This window comes from Anguilla anguilla, chromosome 5 (genome assembly GCF_013347855.1).
Source record: "Anguilla anguilla isolate fAngAng1 chromosome 5, fAngAng1.pri, whole genome shotgun sequence".
NCBI classification, from domain to species: domain Eukaryota; kingdom Metazoa; phylum Chordata; class Actinopteri; order Anguilliformes; family Anguillidae; genus Anguilla; species Anguilla anguilla.
In genome coordinates this window covers 10,086,613-10,109,074 of record NC_049205.1, presented here as the reverse complement: position 1 = coordinate 10,109,074, position 22,462 = coordinate 10,086,613, and the positions used below count along the sequence as shown (strand labels likewise).

The window sequence follows — 22,462 nt, the reverse complement described above, 5'->3', positions numbered from 1 at the left end:
CCGCCTGAGCCTTGCGTGAGACCCTGCTTCTGCTGCTGCTTTAAGAGGCAGTGCTTCTGAGATCCGGGCCCGTGTCGTCATGGCTACGGCTGTGTGATGTTTAGTGAGGGGGGGGTGTGTGGAGGGGCGGGGGTTGGGGGTGAGGGTGAGGGTGGGCGGGCTCTGCTGGTTTGAGGAACAACACGGGCGGCTTCTGGATCGTCGAAGGCGCGGGCGGGCGCGACGTCGCCCTCCTCTGGAGCCGCCGGGGCGCGCGGTGTTGGCGACGCGGTGTTGGCTACGCGTCGCCGCCGTGGAGAGTTAAGCGGATTGTCGCCACGGAGTCCCGGGTCTCCATTCTGAGAGCTGCTGTTTGTCCCCGCCGTGGCTGCGCAGATCCACCAAAGAGAGCACATCCCAAATAAACGCTATCCCAGTGCATGCACACAAAAATGCTAGTGCCCTCTGATGGCCCCAAACTACACTGCAATGCATTTCACATTTCTCATTCAAAATACTCTCATCTGAAAACAAATCCCATTAGTTCAATATAAGTTCAGTAGGGAAAGACAGGTAGTTTATCTCTTCTAACGCTCAGATGCAACATACAGGCAGCATACTGACTGAATACTGGGGCAAGCAGTAACAAGGGCAATTCTCAGTTGAATTCTCATAAAATTTTTTATAAAATTTGAAATACTTTAATGATTTAAATATGTTTGAATCACAAGTGACCAGTTATTGGGTTTAAAGATTGATTTGGTGCATCACAAACACTTGCACCAAAATCACTTTGCCCCATAGAATACCGGTGTAGCCTCATTTAATTCCTCTAGAGGGCAGGATAGGGTAGCTTTCGTTGGGAAAGGGACTGACAAGGAGCAGAGAAAGAATCTTCAAGGTTCTGTTTCCATGGATAGGTTTATTTTTCAGCTTTTGTGTCGCCAGAATAAATTTTTTTTTTTTTAACTGGGATTTTTCTTTTCCAACTTTCCAACATTGAATCGCTCTGGTAGATTTTTTATTTGACAACTTACATTATATGTGTGTATTTTTTTGGCAATATGTGCTATATGCGCAGTATAAATAAAGTGGGAAGGGGCCCTTTGCGTTGTCTTTGGATCAACGTGTGACTCCGAGCTTCATCAAGAACCATTTATATTGAGAAGCAAGGGTCTGGAGTCCCTCGCAGTGCTGCAAATGGGTGGCACATGCGTCATTTAACATCCAGAATGTATGAATATTTTTGACCTTTTTAACCTAATGACTTCACCGTTCAGATCCCCCCTGACACGCCTACCCAAGACTCGGTTTTGTAGTTTTGCAGTTTTGTAGTTTCAACATTGATTTTTGTTTTTACTTTTTTCAAAAAACGAAGTTTGCCATAAACTTGTTTTTTTGTGAAAATAGTTGCAGAGATGCAAATAGCTGCAATATGCGTAGACCTGGAGTAGACAAATGGCCCGGCTGTTCCTCGAACCCTTTGCCCTCCTGTCTGCAGTGAAGTCGCTGGCTTATGAAAATTAAAGCAAAAGCTGAGGTCACCGATGCTGACGAGTGATGATGTTGTGTGCGAGAGGCAAAAAACACGTGTCACTTAAAACTCGTTACGCAAAGTCAAGGACCAAGCGGATTGCGGTTAGATTTGTTTCGGAGGGCTTTCACCGAAAGCTTCTTCAAAAATCTCTCTCCCGTGTCCCACACAAAGTGCATTGTTGTCGTGTGACGGAGCACGTTGGAAAGGAGACTATTAAAACACTTTGAAGTGCTGGAAACCTCTGGATGCAGGACTAATTGCATTATGGGAGTTCAGAGGCCCAAAATTACCTTCGCCACCTTCGGCCTCCATTGTGTCTGACTTTACGAGCTGAAGCCCAGTAATGAAAGGGGAATCTCTTCCCTAACCACCTCCAGCCCTTTGGCAAAGCCCCATTTGCTTTGTGTTTGTCTGCGCCGGCCTAAAGATCCACAGAGGAGCCGATCTCTTCTTGTACCAGCCTGTCAGATAATTTTCTGAAGTGTCAGCTTTTTGTCACGTTAGCTCTGATCTGGCCCATTAAAGTGAAATCTGATGCTCAGGGCAGGCTAAGTCCTTTTTTTTTTTTTTTTTTTTTTGTAAGGCAACACCTTCCCAGCTGAGCTCTCACCTCGCCTGACTGTGCCGGTCTCTGCTTCTCCGCACGTGTCCTTCGGTCTTTCTTTCGCGGCTTTGCTGAGGAGTCTGCTCCTTGGTCCAGTTTCACACGCACCGATTAAGCCTGGTCCTGGACTAAATTCACTCTTCAATGGAGATACTGCATATAAAACTCGGTTTAGTCTGGGACTAAGCTTAGTCTGTGTCTGCGAAAGCAGCGTCTTATCTGTTTCTTTCACTTTGTTTTCTGGACAGGGGAAAGCTGAGGGGGATACTGATAGGGACAGGGGCCACTGCGCCCAAAAAGCTGTGTTTGGGAATCAGACTCCTGGCCGGGCGGGAGGATTCGGGTACGGGGTTGAGAGTCGGTCGCCCCGGGTTTGTGGTTGAGTGATCTCGTCTTTCTCCGTCTGCAGCCCGAAACACGTTCAGACAGACAAAGCAGCATCTGGGAGTGTGCACTAGTAGGTACATGAGCTTTTTTTTCCCTTTGGTTTGGCAAATAAGTGCTTTTGTAGTTTGCTTTTGAAAAGGGTTTGCCCTGAATAAGAGAAAGATGAATGTCCCCCTGGAGAAAGCACTCTTATTTAAACAAGGGATTGAATTGCAGCGCATTGAGCCTGGCCTTTTATCTGTCCTTCCCATTGTGAGCGCATGTGCTTGTCCGTTTGTCGCAGCGCGGAAGCTAGTACATGTCCTGGGTTGTGCTGCCGCGGTGCGCTCCTGTTCCTGCGTGACTGTGCCGTGTGTTCTTGTCGATCGTGCCACATTTTGGAAACGGAGCCGCCTCGTCCTGCAGAGTCGGTGTTAAGTGTCCTCTTCTGTTGGCTGCGCTTTGGGGCTCACGGTGCCCTTCCACAGAAAGGTACCCCGTCCTTCATGAAAAGTCCCCCAAAAACTGTTTAGAGGCGGGGATGAGAGAGGGTTTGGGTGGGGTGGTTGTGCGCACGTGTGGAGACCACAGCGGTTTTTGTGCAGGGGTGTCAGACGTGCCCCGCGGGGCTGGAACATTTAGCCTTTGAAACGTGAACTTCTGAAGAGGGACGGAACGTTCGCAGCGTGGTCCCGTCGTCCCCTGCGAGCTCAGGACGAGCCGGGGAAGGCTGGGGGTTCAGGGCTGGGCGACGGCGCTGATTGCGGCACGTGATTCCAGATCTCCGTTTGGCGGAAGCGCGAGAGAACGCGCCTCGCTACTGTTTACGTCGCTGGCGTGTTCCTGACACGCAGCGGCGAAGGCTTGAGCTAGCGTCTGAGGTCTGAGCTAGCGTTCTTCAACAAGTGTGTGGCTAAACGGAGAACGAGTTGAAGGCTGATTTTGTACAGAGGGGCATGAATGCTATACACCCCCCCCCCCCTTCACTGTCACACACAATCAGTATTAGAATTGGGCTGTGTCTTGATTGAGGTTATCTTCATGTGTGCGTCTCTTTTTGAATCAGAGTGTTCTTATAGAGGCTTCATTTTTACCTCACCCCCCCGCCCCCCCCCCCCCCTCCCGAGTTCACGGTGCTGGAAATGCAGCAGAAATCACTACTGGCAAGTTTGTATTATCTTCCCCTGAAAAAAAAGTCTCCATCTGTTACACCTTCTTCCTGTCTCATTAGCAGTTCTGTCAGCTGACTGTAGATGGGTGTGTGTGTGTGTATGTGTGTGTGTGTGTGTGCGTACAAGTATGAGGCTCTCTCATTCTGCTAACCACCCCCACCATTTCTCATCGTTACAAATATAAAGTGCTTAACAGGCCTAGGAAAAGCACACACGTGCCATTAGACCCTGAATTGCCTCAGTCTCCTGTGTTAAGAGTTGTATTCCTTGGTCATATCTTCACTTTAAGCTACTGTCAAGTCCAGTTTTGGTCATGACAAGATGAAGAAAGACTCTTAAAGATTTATGGCAATGGGCAGAGAAGGGCAGACATATATTGGTGGTCCATCTCCAGTCTTTCTGCCGCAGGGTAATGTGAGGTTATACTGCTAATGCAGCCCCCACTGTATAAAGCACACAGAATAAACTGCCCAACGTGTGTGCCTTGACTCACAGACTGAAGTTTTTGGCTGAGTGTAGCTGAGTAGCTCTGCAGTGTGGTAAAACAGGAAGAGCAAAGCTGGTCTTACCCCGCCCACACCTGACACCACGACAGTCCCCACCAATCAGCGCGGAGAGGGCGACCCTGCAGAGAGTGATCACAGCACTCATATTTGCAACTGAAGAGACACGGGTTTGAATCCACTGTCATATCTGTAGATGAGTTGCTAAAACTCCTAATTGCTCCTGTAAATATACAGTTGTAATCAATTATCGGTTTGTCAAACCATGGGCAAGGTTGTGTAAGGTATGTAAAATACTCTTTAATATATTTTCTGCTGCAAAATTCAGCTTGAGACAGTGTACGCTAGTCTGCATGGGCCTTCTGAAATGCAAGAGCCCCAGCTGTTTTCACATTTCTGCCAGTTATGCTTCGTAGTATATTTTGACACATGTTCAGATTTATTTTTCTTTCATATTTAAACATATATGTTCTTCCCGGTCCTGTTTACTGTAGTCTCTTTCCTTCAGGGAGCAGAAATGTGGGGGAATGGTTTATGGAGCGAGGGCTGTACAGCAGATAGACTCCTGGGCTCGACTGCAGGGGGGGGGGGGGCGGACGTCAGCACAGGTGTAGAGTGCCGTTTGCTTAAGAGCACGTTGTGTCTCTCCGCAGTTTCACCGTTCTTTCAACCGCGTCCCGATGTTTTAAATCACAGCCCTGTGTCCAGGGTGGTCTCCAAACTAAGTCACGGGATCCTTCTCAACCAACCTAGAAAGCACGCCACCATTATTGATTGAGCCAAAGTGTTTTTCTTTTTCTTTTCTTTCTCCACACTAGTTTCCTGCCACTCCCTCCGCAGGCAGCTGAATCCTGTATTAATTAGCCACTGGAAAGGAGCCCTGTGTAATCAAACTGGATTCTCCGGTCTTTTTCAACACAATTGAAGACGCTTCAATCAGTCGTAAGACCATCCTGTTTATCTCTGCCACAACAGGAGAGTTTGCTTTTAAGTTTTAGCTTTAGTTTTGCGTGGTCGCGGGGTCGGTCTGTAGTGGTGAATGCCATTCACTGACACATTAAGCCTGTTGTCACGTAGGTTTGGGTGGCACAGACTCACACAGGTGTTCACACTCAGTGTCTGGTATGGCACTCTTAAGTGATGACTGTGAAAAAGGCTCCTGGACGGTCCTCATTCAGACACTCCGGGTTTGGCCTGGGGCCGACAGCTCCACGGGGTGATGTATGGTCGCAAAGGTGGAAAGTCCATGGGGGGGTCAGAAGGTAAAATTCTTGCCATGTGGATGAATTAGTTCTGCCTCCTGGCTGATGCATTGCGCTAATTAGCAAAACCAGGTGGTTGGAACGAAATACTGGGGTGGACTTTTACTTTGCGAACCTGGATTTTCCACCTGTGCACGGTTGGGGTATGACGCAGCCCATGGAGGGAAGGTGGAGCTCGGCAGAATTGTCCTCGTTTCACTGCCCACGGGGCGATCCCTCTGGTCACGCAGGCGCTGAGGCAGCTCGGCTGGTGGACAGAAGCAGTGGGCGGCAGCACACATTTCAGGGGAAAGCGTTTGCTTGTCTGCACCTCACCGGATTGACAGAGGGCTTTGCAACGAAGAGACACGCCCACAAGTACAGTATTTTGCGCTCCACATTGGGAGAAAACCTTGGGCCTTCAACCTTGCGTTTGAATAAAAGGTAGATGAAACGTCACTGAATTTACTTTTGTATCAGTGTGCTAGCTCTTCCTGTTTCTCCCCACATGCTAGTCCTCATAGCTGTGGGACTGTAGAGGTTCTAATTGTTGTGTATTTTGGCTCGGAGCAAACCCGGACCAAAACTTTGACTCACGGAGTGTCAGTAACGTAAACGTCGCAGGAAGATTTAGTTCATTTATAAATACTGTCTTTCCAGCTAATGGAGAAAGAAAGAAATTAAAAACACATAAGAAAACCCCGAAATCGCTGAAAGTATCGGGATCTTGTAGCAGTTGGCAGGTAGCTAATGTTGTGACAGCTGTGGAACTCTTAAGAATTTCAAATTGGGGCCGCAAATCTTAAAATTTCACGGGCCATTTCTGGTCACGCTGGATTCGGATCGGACGCCGATCGCTCCTAAAGTTCATCCCGGGCACCGCCGGAACCCTGGCCAGATGATGATGATGCGTGTATACAAGCGACCTCGGAATTCTGGACAGGAGCAGTATGACCCCGACACCGGACCCTGTCAGCCTCGTCCTGCCGGGGGTGGTGTGGGTGGGGTGGGGTCTGGGTGGTGCGGGGGGGGGGGGTTATTCAACTGTCCCTCCTTGTGTGTCGATACGGCATAAATTGATTTTGGAGCCCCAGCGTAGGAGCTTGGCAGTGCTTTGGTCTGATGTATAATTTACCTCTCCACAATTAGGTCTTGTTTGCATTGATTGCTCTGTGGTCGGAAGCGAGATTCGAGGTTCGCCCACGGGGGCCTTGCGCGCTACTCTGCAGTTCCCCCGCACCCCCTAACCGTACCCCCACACTCCGCTGTGCAGTGCTGGGGGGTTCCTCAAAAACCTGCTGGTTATAAGGACGTCCTGCACACTCTCCTCCTCCTCCTCCTCCTCCTCTCTCTGGCTGTTTCACACTCTTTTCTTCTCTGTCCCTCTCTGACCCTCTAAATATGGTGCAGCAATTTGTCCCCAAATGGCTTAATCCTTCTTATTCGGTTAAAGAAAATATTTGATTATTGTGCTTTCTGGCATGCGGCTGATTTTGCGGTTGTTGTGTCTACTGAACATGGAGAATAATGTGTTGATATTTTGTTATGTATGTGTGAAACTGCGCTGACCTTGGTTATACACTGAAAAGCGTGGTTCTGTTTTTTTTAATTCTTTTCACTTTTTTAGCGGTCTCACACTAAATGTCTTTCTGTTAAGTCGGTTCAATTCAATATGTCTGATTGACATGGCATGCATAGTGTAAATAATAATGCCAAAGCATAAATTTCTAGGAGTATTGTAGAAAGACATGTTTGCGTTTTGACTGAGGAGCTGAGGCAAGCACGATAATGAGAATTGTTTTTAACCCTTTGAAGAGTAGGTTTTTTGGAACATCTTCTCAATATTCTAATTCCGTGTTCTAGAACTCCACTACTTTCAGTTACCAGTAGTGACTGTTATATCAGTATTAGAATGTTCAGTTAGGAACATTATAGTAGGATATTTGTGATCTTACACCATAGAAGGAAAACAGTGTCTCTCTCTTTCTCTCACGTTCCCTCTGTGTGTGCATGTGGGCATGCGCGTGTGTATGTGTGTGTGTGTGTGTGTGTGTGTGTGTGTTGTGGAGGGTTAATTTTTTACACTTTGGCTTTGAACTGAATATTGGCGAAATGACAGTGCTGAGCAGGCCAGTACTTAGGGCCTTTGTCATGCATGTTGTGGGGAGAGAATGGGCTGGGGGCTGGGGTTTGGGGGATGGAGGTGGAGGTGGAGGTGGATTAGTCGACACTCTAATTTGGAACACGTTTTTGTCCGACTCCGGGGATGTCTGTGGCCTTAAGGGAGGAGGTGTTTTTGAGGTTCCTCAGATCTCAGATAAAGCCGTGAAGTCGTCTGCATTCTGGACTGATCTGCTCACGGGGCAAGCAGAGAGCATTCTTTGTCTGGGGGGTGTAGGTGGTGTGGGGGGGGGGGGGGTAGATGGTGCGATCCAGTTATTTAGCAATGTATGTTCACTGAGCCTGTTCATTGGTGCTTTCCGCAAAGCTGCAAAAGGAGCGCCCTGGCTGAGATTCAAACCTGTGCCCCTCTGGTCTATGTTCCTTACCCACAATGCCACACTGCCAGAATAGAAGAGCAAATGGAGCAGGACAGTCAGGTGCAAACTGACTGTGAGGGCCAATGCTCCCTGGAGTTGTGGTGTGGTCCTGCAGACAAGGGTTCCCCGTGTTCAGCCAATTACCCACGCCCCCCCCCCGGCTGGGTGTTCACAGGTGCATACTCATGTTCGTTAGGCTGGAGAGAGCATCTGAGGACGAGGCACTCCCAACCTTTAGGCCCGTTTGTCTCAGCACGTGTCAGCTGGAGGGAAATGAGCTGACTCAGGGCCAGCCTCGTAAATAACCCCGGCCGGCCAGCCGCTCCGCGCGAAACGACGGCTGCGATCCACCCGTCGGAGCGGTTCCCCGTAGCGACCGCCGTCGTCTCAGCTGTTTGCTGGCTTTCACTCACAGTAATGCGGTAAGACTGGTTTTTTTTTTTTAAACGGGGGGCTTGAGCTAACGTGCTCCGCAGACAGCTGCGTCGCCGTGGCGTCACGCCGAGTCCGCTGTCGCTAAGCGACTTTCGAAGCCGACGTTCGAGCGGCGGCTGCGGAAAAATCCCGCCATGGCCTGACCGCCAAAATGACTGCGCGTCTTACCTGCGTTTCTACAGGTGACATAACCAAAGAGAATAGGGAGACACTTTCAATATTTATGCTTAAGGACGGTTACCACTGCGTCTGTGTGGTTACCTGACCTTATACCATGGTCTGAGTGAATACTCGATTCTGATTGGCCGGAAGGTGTGCATTAAGTTTTTATTGTAGAAGTAGTTCGGGTGAAGTTTGATCACCGTTCCAAATTCATACGCTGCCTGTCCAGCTAGCCAACCTATATAACCATAGCAAGATGCTGAAAGCAAGCTTAGTATACAACTTTGTAAGTATCTTAGTAAGTATCTTAGTAAACAACTTTGTAAAAAGTTTATGTTTTGAGAGGGAAACACAGAATGCATTTTCTGTGAGGGATCATGTGAACAGCCAATAGCCTCCTCTTTCCGGTCCTCTGTCAGGGCTGGATAGCAGAACGTTACGTAAGGTGCCCTGGTGTAAGACACGTGTGTGTGAACTACACACAAGTTAACTTGTCATCACTCGCCTTCGAGTGCAGTAGTAGGCCTGCAGCAAATGCAACCACCATGCTAACAGTAATATTGGTACTGTGTTCAGTGTATGTATTGCAATATGTCACGCGTGCATTATAATGTTTGGGTGCTTTCTGTGGGTATTTCATACATGGTTTGTCCATTTGATGTCATTCGTGAATTGGAATGTCTAGTAGCCTATATAGGCTACTTAAAATGTGTGGTTTGTGCATTTAAATGTGCAGTATATAGGCTACATAAAATGTGTGGTTTGTGCATTTAAATGTGGAGGTTCTGCATTCCACGGCTATGATTTTAACCAGCACAGAACCAGGGTATTCTTCTGCCCCCAGGGAAAAGACACATTTTTCTTCCAGCTCAGACTCATTGTGTTTGGGGGGGGGCGGGGGAAGGGGGGGGGCTAAAATATACCCCTGATCTCTGACCTCCCCCTTATTAAAAATGCATTACATCATCAGCTGTGAAATGGAACCAGCTGGGCCGAACCTCGAACTCCCCCTGCCATTAAAGTGTCTACATCTGTGCCCCCCCCGGGGATATTTAACTGATCTCTCAGTGGACACAATCTGCAGAGTATTAGCATAAGGAAATGCACTGGGAAAATAACTGTTGCATTTGGGGCAAAAACAGATCGAAATGCCCTGATTGTTTTGTTTTTTTCCACCAGAAAATGGCGAAGTACTTTTATGAAGTTCATCAGTCTGTTTCGCTCAGATATTTACTGTTTTCCAGCAGCTGAGATCAGACTGCTGAAGAGGCTACGGACTGAAACGAGTCGTAACTTGAGGCGCCCGTGCTCAGAGTGGATTTGTGTAGAAGCCGAGGCGTTCTGACTGGCACGGCGCGGTGTCTGAGCTGCCGGGCGGTTCGTCTGTCTCTAGCAGGGCGCAGAAATGGCTGGACTCTCTCGTTCCCACGCCCGATTGCTGCTGTCCGTGGGCCGTGGGCTGTGGGGTGTGGGCTGTGGGTGGGGGTGGGGGATGTCTCCCTCAGATTGATCCGAAACAGTTGGGGAGCAGGCTGGTGTGTGTGTGCGTGTGTGTGTGTGTGTGTGTGTGTGTGTGACCGGCCCCCCTCCCCCATGTGCTCCCTCTACGAGAAGTTCTGCAGCTGTTTTTGGGCAAGACTAGGGGGAGAAAGCGGGGGTCCACTACCCCTTGAGAAGGAGGCAGGAGGTAGGAGAAGGGTTTTTAAAAAAATAAATAAATAAAGAAATAAATACGAGAGGAGAAAGGAAAGAGGTGGTCCACACAAAGGCAGAGTGAACTCTAAGCACGCCGTCCCCCAGAGGAGATAAGAGCTTTTATTTTTGTGAATAGGAGGGGAGGGGAGGGGGAGGGGGTGTGGGAAGGTGGGGCCGATTTGCTAAAAATTGCGTGGCTCTGTGTGTAAACACAGCCGAGGTCTCTCATAGGGTGGGCTGAGCGAGAGCCCGGACGGGGGGGGGAGGAGGAGGAGGGGGGTGAGGGGAGGGGAGGCAGGGGGGGACGCTCTTCACATTCGAGCGTGCGGTGTGACAGGACTTCTCCTCGCGCGTTTCGGGAAGCAGGGGCTCTCCGACGAGCTCCGGGATTGGACGCGCTCGCGCACGGCTGACCCCCCCCGTCCCTCGGCCCCCCCGTCCCTCCAGGAGACGACGCCAGCGAGGGAGAGAGAGGGAGAGAGGGAGAGAAGAGAGAAAAACGGCCAGCCGTGCGTCGTCGCTAGCGGGAATCAATCGCTCCCGGGACGTGTGTAGCGGCTTCGAGCGAGTGAGTGAGTGTGTGCGCGCGTGCGCGTGTGTGTGTGTGTGTGTACACATGCGTCCGCGTGCGCCCATGCGCGCCTGCGTGGGCTTTTAAAAACAAAACACATTTTGGCGTTCCACATACTCTCGTGCTCACTGGCTCTCACACACACACACACACACAGACAGACACAGACACGGACACACACACACACGCATACGCTCTCACACACAGGCACGCTCACGCACACTCTCTCGCGGCAGACTCTCACGCGCGCTCTCCCGCTCTCTCGCTCTCGCTCTCTCTCTCACACACACACACACACACACACGCGCGCACCGTGGAGTAGCAGCAGCAGCAGCAGCAGCAGCAGCAGCATTGGCAGCGGCGGCAGCGACGGTGTTAGCGGCAGCAGGAGCAGCGCTAGCAGGAGCAGCACAGCGGCTCGGCGGAGATGGCCGCCTGACCGAGGCGTCGTCCCCGCAGACGGCCTCCTTCGTCGGTCCGTCCCTCCCCCCGGCCCCCCCCAGCCTCCCCACCCCCCGCGTTTGGATCCCCATCGCAGGAGAGGAGTGACCTTGTTGTCTTTTTTTTCGCGATTTTTTTTTTTTTTTAGCGTGCGTTTTTCGGCTCGGTTGGTTTTTTTTTTTTTTTTTTTCTCGCCCCCAGCCCCCCTTCCATCCTTCCGTTTTCTCCTCTGCTAATTCCCGCGGAGCGTCGCTATCGAGGGCCGGTCCGCTGGTCCAGGAGGGCTAGCGGCTGACAGCGGAGCGGCTCTCTCTCTCTCTCTCTCTCTCTGTCTGTCTCTCTCTCTCTCTCTCTCTCTCTCTCTCTCTTCAGTCGCGGCCTGCAGCGGGTTTTTTTTCCCCTGTATGTTTGGGCCTTTTGTTATTGTGTGGTTCGCGGTCGGCTAAGCGCTACCCTGTGCTGAATCCGGCCATTGTTGGATTCCCACGGCCTTTCACGCGGCGAATCTCTACCCGCCACCCCATCCTCTCCTCCTCACCCCCCCCCCCACCCACCCCACCCCCCCACCCCCCCACCCCACCCTCCTCCTTCCCCCGTCCCCTGTTCCCCCTCTCCACAGGCCCCGGGGGCCGCGCGGCGTGCCTGTCCCAGCGCACGGACCTGGGAGCTCGGGGACGGGCCGCCAAATGAAGAGGAATGCGTTGCGGGGCCGCGGGCGTGGTAGCGCATCGGTACAGGAACGGGGAGCGGGCCCGCTGCCGTCTGTTTCGGGATCGGAGTCAGCCGCCGCGCCAGCAGCAGCAGTAGCGCGTCCGTGAGCACTCGCGCGTGCGTGCGTGCGCGCGCGTGTGTGTGTGCGTGCGTGCGTGCGCGGAGTGTGTGCATGAGAGGGACAGAGACGCCTGCGGGTTCCGTTGCTGCCCGCCATGCCTCCCGTCTGACCGGCCCCCGCCGCGCCCCCCGCCCGATGTGGGGACGGGATTAAGCCGCAGGTAGCCCCCCCCTACCCCCCCGCCCCACCGCGTTTCCCCCCTACCTCCCCCCCCCCCCCGCCCCCACCCCGGCTCGTAACCATGAAGAAGACGCGCAGCACCAACCTGCGCCGAGCCTGGCCCAGCTCCGACTTCTCGGACCGGGCCTCGGAGAGAACCCGCTCCCGCAGCGAGAAGGATTACCGCCAGCACAAGCACCACCCCCCGGCCCTGCACTCTCAGTCGCCCCGCGGATACGTCACGCCAGGTGGGTCGCGCGGGCTGCCCTTCGCGGGTCGGATCGGAGTTTGTTTTTGTCATGGTAATAACAGGAGCGGGATGAAAGACAGTAAGTGTTTTTCTTTTCTGCTGGTAGAGTTGGATGGGTGTGCTGAGTTGGGGGGGGAGGGGGTGCAGGGGACCTGTGGAGTAAGGGGGGGGGGGGGGGGGGACAGCTGTAGAGGACCTGTGGAGTAAGGAGGGGGGGGGGCAGCTGTAGAGGACCTGTGGGGTAAGGGGGGGGGGGGAGCTGTAGGGGACCTGTGGAGTAAGGAGGGGGGGGGGCAGCTGTAGAGGACCTGTGGGGTAAGGGGGGGGGGGGAGCTGTAGGGGACCTGTGGAGTAAGGGGGAGGGGGGGGGCAGCTGTAGGGGACCTGTGGAGTAAGGGGGGGGGGGGACAGCTGTAGGGGACCTGTGGAGTAAGGGGGGTGGGGGGAGCTGTAGGGGACCTGTGGAGTAAGGGGGGGGACAGCTGTAGAGGACCTGTGGGGTAAGAGGAGCTTGTAGGCTGTGACTGTAGCCAACCCGTTTGCTGTTATTTACTGGTGCTGTGTAGAATGGTCAGTACTTGAAAGCGATACATTGGTACCAATGGAGAGGGAAGTCCGCCCAGACAGGTGTTGGCGGCACGTAGCTGGTGAAATTTCGCCAGACGGGGATGCTCTGTGTGTACGGGTGTGTGTATGTATATGTGTGTGTGTGTGCGCGTGCGCGTGTGTGTACACGCGTGTGTGTACGTGTATGTGTGTGTGTGTGTGCGTGCAGGCGCACGCGTGTGTGTGTGTGTGTGTGTGTGTACGCGTGTGTCTGTGTTCTGTAGTGACTAAACAGACAGCAGAGAGGGGTTCCGGCTCCCAGGCTGAATTCGTTTCCTCCCTGTCCTTGGCCGAGGGGCCACCGCAGCCGGCCGGGGCTCCCCTCGGCGTCGGCAGGGGCAATGGCCGCGGCGCTAACCGTCGGCTTGGCAGGAGAGTGGCCTGCTCTGCGACCCCAGGCTGCGCAGAGAGGCCTGTGGAGAGAAGCTGGGCGTTTAGGAGTTAAAAACCTACGGCCCCTCTCAGGCTCCACAAGCGGCTCTCCCTTCTTATGACACAACGGAGATATTCGTTTAAAAAAAGAGAGCGTACGGCGGTATCGCGTGTCGGCCTGGCGCTGTTAGGGTCTGTCGCGTGTTCCGGGACCGGCTCGTCTTTGGAGAGCGTCGTGCCGATCGACCGGGCCGCGGTGAGAGGGGGGGGGTCCGCGTTTCCCGTGGAGGGAGAAACGGTGCTGCGGGTTCCTGACAGGCTGTACGGGGCTGTCTCCCCGGCCTCTTAAACGGTAACACAAAAGACATAAACCAATACGGGTAAACGTCAGCGCAGAATTATTCCGTAAAACCGCCGAGCTTGAACGTGCCCTGGGAATACGGTCTGAGAAACTGGGGGTGGTGGGGGTTTGGAGGGGGGGGGGGGAGAGACAGGAACATAAATCACGGAAAACTGTCAGGTAAATCCATCTGAGTAATAACCGTGTGTGACCGCGTGCTTATTTTTTTGGGGGTGTGGGGGTGGGGGTTGGAAGCGCTATAGCAGAATGGAAACGCTATACCTGGAGCAGGAGTGCAGCCGCCGCTCTGCCACGGATCGCACCTCGCGAGCCGAGCGCGACTGACACCAGTAACTGTGAAGCAGTCGCGCCCGCGAAGCTTTTCCGTGCGCGAACGTCAAACGAGAAGCAGCGAGGTGCCAGGTGATCGTTCCCTGGAAGATAAAATAGGACGTAGACTCATTAGCAACATTAATGATTTAGATGCATCTGTGATGTACATGCATGGTGTGTACAGTATGTGAGATATGTATTATAAATATACATATATGCACTTTGTATACATACAAAATATGCATGTTACACATCTGTGATGTGAGACACACACTAAGCCCACTGACGTCATTGGATGGATGATATTTCTACTTTAAGTGTCGTTCATTTAGATACTCAGTGTGAATGTGCACATTTGTAGATGCCTATGATGTCAGATGCACAATGTGCATGTTGTAGGCTTATGTGATGTTAGGTGTGCTACATGCATATTGTAAATATAATGAATTCAGGTGAATGTTTATATTGTAGATACTCAGACTGATAATTTGTATACACAGTTATAGAAATCCATGTGTTAGTATACCCTGTGCATGTATATCCTTGTATATTCAGATGGGTATTATATACACAGTGGACATCTGTGAAGGAGGTCTCCCTGCTTGGGGGAACCTGTTCTTTTGTTGTGTGTAGTTTGCGGAGGGGCGTTTTTTGCGGTGACGCTGCGGCGTCACGTGTTCCCTCCCTGTCGTAGCCGAATGGCGCCTGGCGCTCTCTGTAGCCCTGGTAGCTGCAGGGCCCCAGGTACGGGGGCTAACGGCTGGCAGCTGGGCCTCTGCATGGGGGCTAAGATGCTAGCTGCAGGGCCACTGCATGGGGGCTAAGGTGCTAGCTGCAGGGCCTCTGCACAGGGCTAAGGGCTAGCAGCAAGGCCTCTGCATGGGGGCTAAGGGCTAGCAGCTAGGCCTCTGCATGGGGGCTAAGGGCTAGCAGCTAGGCCTCTGCACGGGGGCTAAGGGCTAGCAGCTAGGCCTCTGCATGGGGGCTAAGGGCTAGCAGCTGGGGCCTGTCCCTACACACTAAGCACGCGAGGATCAGGTGTCTCCATTGTCCTGCCGATTGAATGGGAGCTCATTGTGGTGAAAATTTTTATTGCGTGTATTTGAAGCGAGCGCACCGCAGGACTCTGTTCTGGCCCCCGTCGCTGCGAAGTGCTTATAAAAATCGACTCTCCTGAGCGAACGGTCAGAAGCTTCTCCCATCTCCTGGACTCGGGTTTCAGCCGACACCCGAACCCCCCCCCCCCCCGCCCCCTTTCGGGAACGTGTGTGTTTTTCCGCATGCGTCTGTGTGGGACAAAGAGGAACATGATCGCTAGGGTCCGTTGATTGTTGGGGTGTGGCGAAACAGAAGCCTCGGGCACTCCCGGGGTTGCCCTGGAAACGGAATTGATGCACCCTCAACAGTTTTCAGTCGTAGTTCCCTGGAAGGGCACCCTATTTTGCTTGCTTGCTGGGCAAAGCACTAATTTAGCACTAAATTACCATTTATTTGTCCTAGAGAAGTACACAATCTGTCTCACTCACACACACACACACACACAAATAGCCACACAAAAGTTTTCAGACATGCACACATACAGATACAAACAAAGACACACTTAAACACAGGCACACACACACACACACACACACTACACGTACGGAAAAATACACACATTTTTTCACATGGACATATGCACACATGCACACACCAGCTCTTGAATATATGTGTACCCTCTCACATGCACAAATACACACTCGCTTGCGCACACATACAGAGGCACACACTCTCGTACACACAGGCACTGGCTCGCGTGGTGCTGGGGTCCTGTCTCGCGGGGTCGTTGTGAAGTGTGCTCGTGGGGACCCGCCGCTCGTTAGCGTTAGCGGGCGGAAGGCCGGAACAGCTTCTCCGTCCCCCGGCGGAGTCGTTGGACGGGACGGGCGAGGATGGGGACAATCGGTTTATTTAGACCGAAAGGGGGGAGGAAATCTGGAGTGCTTTCAGCCTGAAGGATCCCATAGAGAGGGGTCTGAATGGGGGCCCGGCCAGGCCTGCCAAAATCTGCGTCAGTCCAAGGCCTCTTCAGGTTTCCTAGCAACGCGTGGGGTCGGAGGTTAAGTGATGTGGTCCTTGTTTAGACTGAATGTAGACTGGAGCTGAATGACACTGCTGGGAGGAAAATAAGTGACTTGCTTGTTTGTTTTCTCTCTATTTTTTGCATCGGGCTGGTTTTGCAGTTTCAGCTTGTTCTATACAACACATTTATGTTTAGTTGAAAACACGCATAAACACAAACAAAACATCTTCCAGATACGCACAAGCCTGGTTACTTTGCCACTCTTCTTCCACCGTATTTACACTCGCTATGACTACCCGGCCCCAGAAATGATGGGGTCCCTGATGCACACCCAGACTGACTGGCTCCCCCACGGTCAGGGAGATCAAAACCAAGCCAGGCATCCCTCTCCTAAAGCACTCTCTGCAGTGTAAGTGGTTTGTAGTATGTCTCCATAAAAATCATTGTTTGTTTTGTTTAGGTTGGTTTCTTTGCCCTCGTTATGTGGCCTGGCCGTCGTTCAGCCTGAAGTCGCACAGGCAGCCCAGAATTCCCTGGGACGCCCGACGTGACCGCTCTGTTGACAAGACGGAGAAAAAGTTCTTTCAAAGGAGTGGTTTTTCGGGCCTTTTGTGTGGCTGGTACGGATTTTTAGAGGTTTCTGTGTCCCCCCCCCATCTCCTCGGGCTGAACGCAGCCATCCGGATCGTTCTGGATGGTTGCGGCCTCTCGCTGTCGATGGAGTGGAACGTCATTCCCGGGAATCTCCTGCCCTCTCCTCCGCAGTCTCATTCACTCCGGATGGATGCGGGCCTCTTGTATGCAGCTGGACGGCAGGGCTTTGTCCTTAAAATGAAAAGAGAGTGATCTGGGTGTTGTTTTATTAGAGGTTCTTCTTGTCAGGCAAGAAAAATAAAACATTTTGGCCATTTTCAGTGAGTACCTTAAGTGTAGGAAAATCGTAAAGCAGCAACAAAATGCTCATGTCCACTGAGGACAGTAGTACACCCTAGGAGGAGGTCCCCTTGTTTTTCAGAACAGGGGTGTGGTTCTAGCACAGGAGGTGACATCACCTCGAAAGTCAGGATGGAGTTTTATTGGTTCCCTTGAGCCAGGGACTGGAGGGTTTAGTTCGGCAAGCCAATCACCTCTCTCAGCAAGAGTTGCTGTGAGAGCCCTGGGTTTGAGTCCCTGCTCCGATCATGCAGGTCATCTGTGCAGCACCTGCTTCCTCTAATTAGGACTATTGTAGCTATGGTACCTGGCAGACAGGATGAAGCTGCTTGCAAAGAGCTTGGTGGCAACCTTGATAACATGCACCATTACTTTCACCATGCTCCCAGAAAGTAATCACTTTAAGTAAGTCCATGTGTGCATCAGTATAGCACAACAGCTGTCCTCAGCTGTGCATCAGAACAGCACAACAGCTATCCTCAGCTGTGCATTGGTGTCAGAATCAGACCTGTCTTCAGCTATGCTTCAGTACAGCGTCAGAGCTGTCAACAGCTGTGCTTTGGTGTCAGTTAGCACAAGTACCAGCTGCGCTTCGCTGTACTATCAGTTTCGACTGTAACCTTCCTTCTTCCCTTGATTGGTTACAGTTTTAAATTCTGCCATGTTGGATGTGTCAAGCGTTGTTTGGTGGCACATTCAGTTAAGGCACCGTGGTCTCACGGAATCTTGACCGTTTCAGGTACGAATGTGGCTGGAAGCTGCATAGAGAACGATGTGCGATTGGCGATAGCGTCACCCAGGGTATGGAAGGAAGGGTTCAATGGTCCGTGTTTCATTGTTCATCCAGTGGTTGATCTGGTGGCCCGTGGACTGCATATGAAAGGTCTTCCTCTATGCCATCTCAACTGTAGCCCTCGGTGTGAGAAGAAGCAGATGTGCGACTCTGCGTGTTCTGGAGGAGAACCGCGGTTGTCTGCACTTTCCTAAATCGGCAGTGGGGTTGCGGCTGTGGTTGCAGACAGTTGGCCGTTCCAAATTAGGGTGGGGAATTGGGCATGCTCAGCCCCACGTTGGGCACCAAATTATTCCAAAAATGTGATTAAACGTGAAAAGACTTCCAGAAGATTTTCCTGCACACTGTGCTCCTGTTTATCCGCTTCATATTTTTCCCCAGTTTGTTACAGTATTTCCGCCCCACGCTATGCTGCTAGGATTTCAGTCAGAAAGCCGCAAAGTCCGCCATGTGGAAAGCATCATGGGAAAATGGGTTTTTTTTGGGAAAAAAATGGGAAAAACGTTTTAGCAGCACTCAACACGTGGAATATACGCGCGGCAAGGTCAGTGTCAGTCATGGCGGCAGTGACATCACAGCTGTTTCATTTCCCATCGGGTACATGTTCTTGTGCTTTCCTTCGTGTGATAAATTTGATGGTTAATACATTTTTTTTTTATTAAACCCCAACTATATGAAGTATGATATGCCATACTTCTGTGACTGTGTACATAGGATATGTGTGTGTGGTACATTGACACGCATTCCCTGCAGATTGTCTTTGCCTTCCCCTTGTTCCCTAACACAGTGACGCTGTGCACGGGGTGCTTTGCGCACAGGCAGCGTGCGGTAGGGCTGTGTGGGGGAGGAGCAGGCCACGGCAGTGGCGGGGAGAGAGAGAGAGAGAGAGAGAGAGAGAGAGAGAGAATCGCGTGCGTACGGCCTCACGCTCCGCCTCCAGTCAGCTGTTGGGAGTTGTAAAACCAGCCAGCCGCTATGATGGAGCCTGGGAGCTTCTGTGGAGCTTGTGTTCCAAGCACGTGCACACACACACACACACACACACACACAATCACAGAGACACACACACACACCCTCTCTCTTTCTCTTTCCCATCTCTCTCCCTCTCTCCCTCTCCCTCTCTCTCTCTATCTCTCTCTGGGCTCACACTATGCCGGTTAAAAATAACCGCCCACATTCTGGACGTCCCAGATGCTGACATCACTAACCCCACTCTGACATCACTAACCCCACTCTGCGGGATTTACAACAGATGACTTTCAAAAAAAAAAAAAAAAATTTTTTTTTAATGAAAATGTGCCCACGCTTCGTATCCACTACAGTGCACAGCTGATGCGTCTGACTCAGTCAGAGAGAGAGAGAGAGAGAGAGGGAGAGGGAGGGCTGGCAGCCATCTTTAAACCCTCTCTCCAGCTGGGGCTGACAGTTAAAGAGGGGAGGAGGGAGGCATGAGCTGCCTGATTATCTCTCTGTCGTCACAGGAGATGCTCTCCATAATTCTCTGCTGCTTTATTATTTTTTAATGTGGAGGAAATATTTCAGATGTGGTATAAAAGCAAGCCAGGAGCCTCACCATATCAGTTTTATTTTAGGGGAAGCTAAAGGCATAAAAAACAAACACGGTTAATTTTTATGATATATCTGTAATTGCATGTAAGTTATTTTAGAGCTGGTGAGAAGGGCCCTGTGTAAATGTAACTGGGTCATCTCTATTCGGTGCACAGAGCTCCCCCTTCTGAGGGGATGCTGCAGATTGACTTTAACTGCTGGCCACTGCTGTAGCCAGAATCCAGCACCTTCTAGCACTTTCCAGAGGGGCCCGGGCACGCACTGTATCTGCACCCCAAGTGATAAAATTAAGGGTTACTCATTGATTACTTTGCTGCTGTAAATTCCCACTCTTTTTAATCAATCATATCAACATCACAGTTTAACATGATTTTTTTGTGGATGTGGCATTTAATGATGTGATTTCATGAGAATGTCGATTCAATGTAAGTCCTCTGAAATGTTTTTTTTTTTCCCTCAGTGTCGTAGTATGCGTGAAAGATCAAGATGTGACAAGCCCACGTTTGTTACCGTGCAGAATACGTGTACTGCGTATGTATGTATGTGGAAAAACTAAGTTCAGGATGTGATCTGCGGCACGTCTTGCGCATCGGGAGGTAATAGAAGCCCAGAGAGCTGGAAAGGTACAGGGTGCGGGGGAAGAGTAAGACTCATGCATGTCCTCCGTTCAGGACAAGGTAATTACAGAGTATCAGATATCTAAAGGCATCAGCAGATGCAGCGTATGCGTAGGATAATTGTATAGAGCTGTATGACCCTCATGAAAAAGTGATGTAGCGTACGCCGCGGCGGGTTCTTCTCTGCTAGCACGGTGAAGCTGTAGCACCGCGGTCCAGAATCAAACGCTGACTGTTAGCTGCTTTTCAGCATGCTTTAGAAATGCGCTCCCTGTCTGAATTTACGGGGGTGTTTTCTGTTGGCCTACTACTCTCAGAACCCATGTATTTGGGGAGCTCCCGTCCCATCGCCTTGCGGCTCTGCGGGAGGGCCCCTTTTCTGCAGGCAGACGTTGTCTTCGCGGGGGAAAAGAAACGTGCGCAACGCTCCACGTTCAGCGAGGAAAGAGCTGTTCTCCTCGCAGACAGCTTCGCCGAGGTGAATCGAGCTCAGCGCTCCGCTTCCCGCACGCGGTCCGCACCCCACGCCCGACGGCTCAGAGCGGTGACCTCATCCCTGTCCCTGCGTCAGAGCGCCAGACCCTTTTTCTCTCCCAGGTTTTTCTTTTTTTTTTCCTGGAAAATTGCAATTTCATGGGGGTCGATTCCTCGTACCTCTCGATGAATCACCGCGGAGGTGGCGCCTCGTGGCCCTGAATCACCGTTCAGGTGGCGGACTCGGGGGAACCGTCATTTAAAAAATAAAAAAAAATTACCTTCAGAGCACTGGAGATGTTTCAGATGCTCGACTTTGTCTGGCATGTGTTTGGTTTTTACTGTCTGTGTTCGCCAGCATGTTCAGGGTTTATCACTGTGTGGTCTGGACACCTGATATGTGATGTGCAAGCTCATCCTGCCAGAAGACTTTGAGTGGGCAAGGCTGGTCAAACACAAATGTGACTCCTCCCTGAACTATGACAGAGGAAATAAAGGGGTTTCCCTATTGGTGCTTGACCAGGAATATTCACACCCCCATCCACCCCCCCCCCCCCCACCCCTTCTCCAAAACTGTGCTTTTCTCCAAGGTCTTAAGCTTTTCATCAGCAGTCCTGCAAAATATCGGGAGGCGTAGTTCTCCCCTTCAGTCCAAATTGGTTCGCTCAGGTTGCGGTAGAGTGGAGGATCTTGGCTCCCTCCCAGAAAAGCCATTTGATTTAAACGTCTCGCTGTTCTTTAGTGAGCGCGCTCTTCTTGCCACATAAGTCACTTTGGATGTCTTTTGATGTTACCCTTGAAGATTTACAGATGCCCGCGAGTCATTCTTTTTTTTTCATCACCACTTTGTCTGCTAATTTTTTGTGGCCCTCCAGAATTGTAAACACGTGAACTGTTTTTACAGACTTTCTGAGGGAGGGGAGGCCCCGTTTAACGCTTTTGGCACTGTGGGTCCTCTTTGTTCTCACCTTGCAGGTGTGTTCTGTCTAGCCGTCGACATCATGCGTCAGGGACGCTCATCGCCTACCCAGGGAAAGTTCACTCCTTAAATAGGCAGTCTGATATGTGTGTTTCAGTGCTGTGATTTTTATGCATTTAGCCCAAAGTTTCAGCTTTGTGGGGTATTGATTCGGACTTGGTAAATGGTAAATGGACTGCATTTATATAGCGCTTTTATCCAAAGCGCTTTACAATTGATGCCTCGCGTTCACCAGAGCAGTTAGGGGTTAGGTGTCTTGCTCAGGGACACTTCGACACGCCCAGGGCGGGGATCGAACTGGCAACCCTCCGACTGCCAGACAACCGCTCTTACCTCCTGAGCCATGTCGCCCCTCTGGGCATTTTTAACCCAGTGTTTGGGTGTGTGTGTGTGAGTAAGTGAGTGTGTGTGTGTGTGTGAGTGAGTGGAGTGTGTGTGTGTGTGTGTGTATGTGTGTGTTACTCAAAGACAGTGCCTTGAAAGTAGGCAGTCCATTATACAGTGTAGGCTTAAACGTCCTCTTCAGTTCTTGGTGAGGAAAACCACACTGATGAAAGTTGAGACAGTGTGGTCATGCGGTCACGTGACCAAACCCGTTGGCTTTCAGTCACCAAGGAGTGGCCGAGCTGATTCAGTTACACCTGTTGCCATGACACCTGTTGCCATGGCCCCCACCTCCTCCCGTGTCTCTAAGCTGTGCGGCTGTGTCCGCTGTAGATTTGGGCTGTGTCCCCGAGGCTGTCATTCGTTTTTAAAGAACGAGAGCACTGCAGTCTGATGCAACATGGCCGACACCCACAAACGGGACCTCTCGTGTCGCCGCGGTGACCTGGGTTTCTATTTTCAGAGTGCATGCCAGCACTGGGAAACGGGCACTGGCCAATCAGATGGGCGGGA

At 51.5% G+C, this 22,462-nt stretch overlaps 1 protein-coding gene across 2 annotated transcripts in view; it reads left to right on the top strand.

The window, feature by feature from the left end:
- The window catches only part of stox2a (storkhead box 2a), a 78,494-nt gene that overhangs the window by 18,533 nt on the left and 37,499 nt on the right, over positions 1-22,462 (top strand). Inside the window, exon 1 of one of the 2 annotated variants that reach the window (XM_035418902.1) lies at positions 12,308-12,485. The exons of the other annotated variant lie outside the window; for it this stretch is intronic. Coding sequence (XP_035274793.1) covers positions 12,320-12,485 — 166 coding nt within the window. The 5' untranslated portion in view covers positions 12,308-12,319. Of the gene's footprint in view, positions 1-12,307; positions 12,486-22,462 lie in introns of those variants that run through there. 2 annotated transcript variants of the gene reach the window in all.